The 6,523-nt window shown below is 35.1% G+C and overlaps 2 protein-coding genes across 4 annotated transcripts; one reads left to right on the plus strand and one right to left on the minus strand.

Annotated features, from left to right (window-relative positions):
• Positions 1-213: 213 nt before the first annotated feature.
• LOC140966884 (pectinesterase inhibitor-like) lies at positions 214-759 on the minus strand. Its single transcript, XM_073427165.1, has one exon. It carries the CDS (start codon positions 757-759, stop codon positions 214-216), a length of 546 nt encoding a protein of 181 aa, XP_073283266.1.
• A 1,768-nt stretch (positions 760-2,527) lies between these two features.
• Positions 2,528-5,282, plus strand: LOC140966883 (uncharacterized). Of its 3 annotated transcripts, none has more exons than XM_073427163.1 (4): positions 2,528-2,952; positions 3,510-3,661; positions 4,501-4,592; positions 5,141-5,282. In XM_073427163.1, the coding sequence occupies exons 1-4, from the start codon at positions 2,772-2,774 to the stop codon at positions 5,265-5,267; spliced, it is 552 nt and encodes a 183-aa protein (XP_073283264.1). In that variant the 5' UTR covers positions 2,528-2,771; the 3' UTR covers positions 5,268-5,282. The 3 variants fall into 3 exon arrangements, with proteins under 3 accessions (XP_073283264.1, XP_073283263.1, XP_073283265.1); XM_073427162.1 differs by having other exon boundaries at positions 2,529-2,952; positions 3,504-3,661; XM_073427164.1 differs by having other exon boundaries at positions 2,529-2,952; positions 3,504-3,661; positions 4,501-4,581; positions 5,141-5,274.
• The last annotated feature ends 1,241 nt before the right edge of the window (positions 5,283-6,523 follow it).

Raw genomic sequence — 6,523 nt, forward strand, 5'->3', positions numbered from 1 at the left:
AAACATTCCCTTTCCAACAACTTATAAAACATATATATAAAAGCAAACATAAATCATCCGAGAACCAACAAAAATAGTTACAAGAACAATGTAAATTATGATATCACAAGTTAATTGTGTTCATAATATTAAAAACAAGAAAATGTAGATTATAATATCACTAATAAATATATATTCGTTGTATTAAGACTTTGCACGAAATAAATAAGCAATTCAACAAAACGAAGGCCGATTGCATTCTACAAGGTTAACCATCTCCATAGTCGTGGCGCAGATGACCCTCAACCTCTCATTCTCCGCCGATATAGGAGATTGGATCGCCGGTGGCTCTTGGAACGACAGCTCGCAATCACGAGGCACGTCACTAGCATCGCTAATGGATCCTACCAACTCCACATAGTTTTGCTGATTAATAACTCTAAAGTCGACATATTTCAAACTAGAGATCGCGCTATTATATCCACTGAAACACGTCTTAAGACTTGATACCAAGTGTGGATTAGTGGCTCTCTTCAAGAGTCCCGAAATCTTGGCAGATGTAGCGCCTGCGGTGGCCAAGGCCTTGTCTCGGAGTATGGTGCACAAGCCATTAGGGGTGGTTTTCAGGTTGGCTCGTGGGTCGGCCTCGATTATCGACAAGCAAAGGGCACCATTCGTCGTTCTCTTGCAGTACTGTTGTTCGACGTTGGCCGATTCGGTTTGGTAAAAAATCAAAGCCACTGCTAATGAAAGACATAGAAACCCTAAGTTGAGCTTCATTTTATTGTTTGCATGCAAGAATCTTTGTTGGTGCTAATTTTTTTTTGTTGGGAAACATATTTGTAGTGAACATTTTACCTGACAAGATAGGAAAATAATGTTTATTTGGAAAATTTAACAATTATCACAAGAAATTAAATCTGTAGATTCTGTCTGCATGGTACTGTTTTGGGTAGGAAATTATGTTAATTAATTTGAGAGATTTTTTAGATATTTTGGGATTTTGAAGAATAAGAGAAGTGGATTTGAAACTTAATTTTCATGATTTCTTCTCCATTTTGTAGGTTCACCGAGTGAAGGAAAAAAATACATTTTAACTTGTACATTTTCTATTTTATATCATCTTATCAATCAATTGTTCAGTGTTCGTACTTTTTTCCCCCACTTTAGCCATTTTTCACCATAATGTTGACTTAACACCGGAAAATGATCACATAACATTGGAAATGTTGACATAACACTGTAAATTTCTGATGTGTCAGATGACATGTCACAATTCTTGTGAAACATGAATAATTTGGAAAAAAAAAATGTAAGTTACTAACTAAATTCGTGAATTGAAGGATTACATGACAAAAAATGAAAAATGTATTAAAAAATGTAATTTCCCCCGAGTGAATCTTGCGTTTTTTAGAGTTGGGGTGGAAGAATTGTTGTACGAGCTAGTTTTGCAGGAATACACAAATGATGATTGATTGATTGATTAATTTTTCGCAGCATTCCGCCTTATATGTACGTCTACGCCATATATCAGCAACCATCAATTTTAACCGTTTCACCAGATTTTTGATTCTCGTTAACCCATCCTTGTGCCACTGAACCAGCTCCACCTTAATACAGCTCCATCAGATATTCGATTCAAGATTTTCTACTGTACACTACAAAGTTTGCAGAAATGTCTCTATTGGATCTCTCCGATCCCCTATTCGTACGTAGATGTATGTATTTAGAGTATATAAATTTTCCTACTTATTAAAATTGTTATTATTCATTAGTTATACATACATCATTTTTAAAAAAAAAAAAAAAATTAGCACGTTTTGCACTCAATAATTTTAGATAGATATTTAGAATGTAATCATGTAGATATAAAAGTATAAACAAAAACTCTCGTGAGACGGTCTAATAGATAAATTTCGTGATACAGATCTTTTCTTTGTTTCACTCATGAAAAAATTACTTTTCATGGAAAAAAAATTTCATACAAAAAATATTACTTTTTATTGTAAACATGAGTAAGGTTGACCAATCTCACGAAAAAACATCCGTGAGACCATCTCATAAAAGACATACTCAAAAGTATATTGCATAATGTATATTAATTAAATACTATAATAATTTAGAATCAATGAAATATGTAGTCCACATAATCATTGTTTCACCGAAGATTGTTTTAATTTTATCTTCATAAATGCATTACTTTGGAGGAGTTGTACAAAATTCGCAGAAAACCATAAAACAGATTGAACCGAAAATTTTGGTTTTTCGATTCGGTTTTTCGGGTATTTGACCAGTTTAGAATTCGAGTTTACAGTAAATTATTATTTTTCTGTTTTGAGAAGAAAAAACCGAAATATTTTATTATTATTATTATTATTTTTTATATTGCTTCCCAAACAAAAACCTATTACTTAAAATAAGAGAATAAATAATATTGATATATTTCAAATTTATACATTTTAAAAATATATTCAAATGTAAATTTGTATGACCGCTGATTCTTTGAAGGGCATTGAGAAATAAGATTTACAATTAGGCGCCTCCATTCCTCTCATTTATCTTCCCAGATAATCTCGACTGCAGAACCAAGCACACTGCAGAACTTGCTAAGAAAAAATTCAAGAAATATATAAGAGGACAGGAATTACGACCCAAGGTCAATCTGGGTCATAGCTCAAGCATTGGTCATCTATCTTGGCGCGGCCGCCAAAATCTTCGGCAAGGTCCTGCCATGGCGATGATTACAACTCAGAATCACTGAATTTCTAGACCATCTGAACCCCCCCTCCCCCATGTCTTTCAGTTTATCTGTTCATTTTACTCGAATTGCTTCGCAGTTCCCCCTCTGTTCTTCTCGCTGCACCGCTCGTTTCATCCCTTGGCAACGCCCTCAATCACTCAGTTCTCGCCACTTCCGCTTTTCCCTTGCGAACCGAAGTCGTCTCTTCTATGTTTCAGCCTCTAAATCTAAAGGTAAGATTTCGTATTTATCTTTTCAAGTTATGTTTATGAGAATACAATGTGCATTTCTCGGCTCTATACCTTCAAAATGCATGCTTGTTGGCTCTCAATTGGTGAAGAAGTTGATGGGTTTCTTTAAAGTTGTACCCCGAATACACTTGACATTTCATTGGGCGGGTTTATGTATTTGTAACCTTTGGGTTTTAGTATTTTGTTGAATTATTCTTCATTTGTTAATATTTTTCACGAAAAGTTGGAAACTTTATGAGTTACCTGTTACTGAATGGCGGGAGTTCAAGAGTTCAATATTTCGAATTTGCAAAGTTAAATTGGAAATACAACAAGTTCTGTGAATTTCTTTAGCCAAGAATTTTTTAGCGTTATTCTTGAGGTTATTGGACACACCGTCTATCCGTAAAAGAATGAAAATAAAAGAATGTTTCATATGCTGTTCTTCAAAGTCAAACTGTTTAATCTTAAAGATGGTTGCAAGTTGCCGATCTTGTTCCTCTGAAGGATTTTTTACCTTTTGAGAAGTTGATATACATTTTTGTTCCTTGAAGATGCAGCCTGGAATAATCAAAATGATTCATTAGATGAAAGATACGACGTGATTGTTGTTGGAGGAGGGCATGCAGGATGTGAGGCTGCACTTGCATCTTCCCGTTTAGGGGCAAAAACTCTTCTGCTGACACTAAATATTGACCGCATTGCTTGGCAGGTTGTATTCGCAAAAGACCTAGAAGCTCAGAACTGCCTTTTTTAATTTTGCAAATTATTGCATTCCTTTCCATATTCTGAATTGCTTTCTCGCCCCCTTTTTCATTGCTCTTTGGTATTCAGTCATACTGGAATTTTTTGGTTTAGCAGGGTGTTTGGGTTCTGCCATAGGGAACAGATAGTAACGAAGAATGGTTTTTGCCTTATTGGATTTGTAAGAAAAATTATTTTTGGACCATCTTCAGATCAATGGTAAACCATCCGGTATGACCTCAATCATGGTTTTTTTGGTCGATCTTCGTGGATATGTTTTGTTCTATTGACATTTGGTGGGATGTGGATCATGAGCCCTCAAATAAAAATCTAGTTGGATAATTGTGTAAACCACTTGTTGTATTTCAAGTCCTCGTCTTTGGTTTATCTAATTGCTACGTATGAGCCATATCCTTATGCTAGTGGACAACCTGACATTTGAAGGTTTAAGTTGGAGCATTTGGTACTATTTACTATTAAGTTTGTTGTGTACACTTACATATGTTGCTTTAGATGACTGAACAAGAATCAACCAGAAACTCCAGTCGCTGGTAAATATGTTTTTGGAATAGATTACCTATAGCAAGTGGTTTAGGCAATATAATTAAGACTACCAAGCGCATAGAGACATGAAATTTTGTATCATCTATGCTTTAGATGACTGAACAAGAATCAATCAGAATTCTTTTTGTCTATTTTGTTTGTCAGGACTCAGGACCCTGGATTCAATCATTTATCAAGAAAGCTATCTATGTAATGTGTCTTAATATCACACATAGTTTCTGTATTAATTGGAGTTGAATGCAGCCTTGCAATCCAGCTGTTGGTGGACCAGCAAAGTCTCAACTTGTTCATGAAGTGGATGCGCTTGGCGGTGAAATTGGCAAGGTAGCGGATAGGTAAAACTAAAATAAAATAAAAAACTAGAATATTTGTCAGTACTTATATCACTCTTTTTTTTATTAAGTGGCCACATTTATTGGATTGGGTCCTTACAAATAAAAAATGCTTTAACTGTCTCTAGCATCTAACAAAGTTCTTGCTAAACATCTCAAATTCTTCTGAATTGACCTTAATCACTTCTCAGTCCTTTTCCTGTCTTTAATTCTTTGTGCATGTAAAGTTCTAATTTTCTTGTTTAGTTTATTAAGTGGCCGCTATGGAGGATACCTACAGTTATGTTTAGTTTAAAAGAACCTGAAAAGTTCCTGTGACTGATGATGTGAATGTCATCTAAATTAAAAATGTCTGTCTATTTTTTGGCTGTCAAGAGTTTGACTGTCAATTGCCCGAAAAGAAAAAGAGAAGAGGTTGACTGTCAAGAATCAAGTCAGGGCATCTTTATATTCTGCTCCAGTTTTAGTTGATATTTTGCTCTTTCATTGAGAATTTCATTTTTAGTTTGTTATATCTTATCAATGAGTGCACGTGTTATGTCATCCTTCAGGTGTTACTTGCAAAAACGAATTCTGAATGTCTCAAGGGGCCCTGCTGTTAGAGCACTTCGTGCTCAAACTGATAAAAGAGAATATGCTTTGGAAATGAAGAAGATCGTAGAAAGGCAAGTTTATTGATGTATCTTTTGGCATATATAGTTCAATACATCTGTTCAATAGTCAGAACAATATGCCTCTAGACTCAGTATTTGATTTCCCTTATTATTAAAACTGTAAAACGTATAGAAAGAAAAACATATTTCTATTCAGTGAATATTGATGTTTACAAAGATATATATACACAATACTAGGAGCTAAATTAGGAAGATCTATTATCTAATCTTAGAAAATATTTCCTTAATCTAAATCCGACAAAATCTGTGATAAATATTGACTAAGTAATTACAATTATACACAGTCTTTGTTATTTTGAAAGTGATTTTCCCACACACCCCCAAGTTGGGGGATGGATGTTATCCATTCCATGTTTACCAACTAGTCTTTGAAAATCTGCTCCAGCCAATCCATTGGTCAGTATGCCTGGGAAATGAAAGGGGTGCAAATCAGTCCGCTCTCCAGCTTTTCTTTTATGAAGTGCCTATCCACTTCAATGTGGTGTACGGTCATGTTACATCAGATTATGAGCAATAGTAATAGTTAAATTGTTGTCACAATAAAGTTTCATGGACCTTCCCATTTAACCTTTAAGTCTTCTAAAACGATTTTCAGCTACAATAACTTGCATATCCAAAGAGCCATAGCTCTAAACTCGGATGTTGCCCTTGTTCTTGCCACAACATTTTTTTTACTTCTCCAAGCCACGAGATTGTCTCCCAAAAAAATACGTTATCCCGAAGTTGATCTTCTATAAGTACAAATCCCGCATAATCTGCATCAGTGTATGCTTCAAGAGTCATTCCCTCGCCTTTCTTTTATAAAATCTTTTTCCCGGTGTATTGCTCAAGTATTGAAAGATTCTATATATAGCCCTAAGACGTGGTTCTTTGCGGTTGTGCATGAATTGGCTAACCATCTCACCGCATAGGCTATGTCAGGTCTTGTGTGAGATAAGTATATTAGTTTCCCACCAGTCTCTGATAAGAACTCTCCTCCACCGTGGCATCTTCCAAATAATCTCCAAGTTTGTGGTTGGACTCGATAGGTGTCTCTGCTGGTTTGGCACCTAACTTACATGTCTCCATCAACTAGTCTGTCATGTATTTTTGTTGGGATATGAAAATTTCCCTTTCTGACTATGCTACCTTGATGCCCAGAAAATATTTTAGTCTTTCAAGCTCTTTTCATTTCAAATTCTTTCATCAAACCTTTCTTCAAACTCTATATTCCTTCCCGATCATCACCTGTCACAATAATGTCTTTGACATAAACTAACA

This window comes from Primulina huaijiensis, unplaced genomic scaffold (assembly GCF_012295235.1).
Source record: "Primulina huaijiensis isolate GDHJ02 unplaced genomic scaffold, ASM1229523v2 scaffold208184, whole genome shotgun sequence".
Classification (NCBI taxonomy): Eukaryota; Viridiplantae; Streptophyta; class Magnoliopsida; order Lamiales; family Gesneriaceae; genus Primulina; species Primulina huaijiensis.

Excerpts from the sequence above, each read along its gene's own strand:
- LOC140966883 (XM_073427162.1), top strand. The coding sequence starts at position 2,772 with ATGTCTTTCAGTTTATCTGTTCATTTTACTCGAATTGCTTCGCAGTTC. Across the intron at positions 3,662-4,500 it reads TTGACCGCATTGCTTGGCAG|CCTTGCAATCCAGCTGTTGG; the intron begins GTTGTATTCGCA and ends AGTTGAATGCAG. Across the intron at positions 4,593-5,140 it reads ATTGGCAAGGTAGCGGATAG|GTGTTACTTGCAAAAACGAA; the intron begins GTAAAACTAAAA and ends GTCATCCTTCAG.
- LOC140966884 (XM_073427165.1), bottom strand. The coding sequence starts at position 759 with ATGAAGCTCAACTTAGGGTTTCTATGTCTTTCATTAGCAGTGGCTTTG.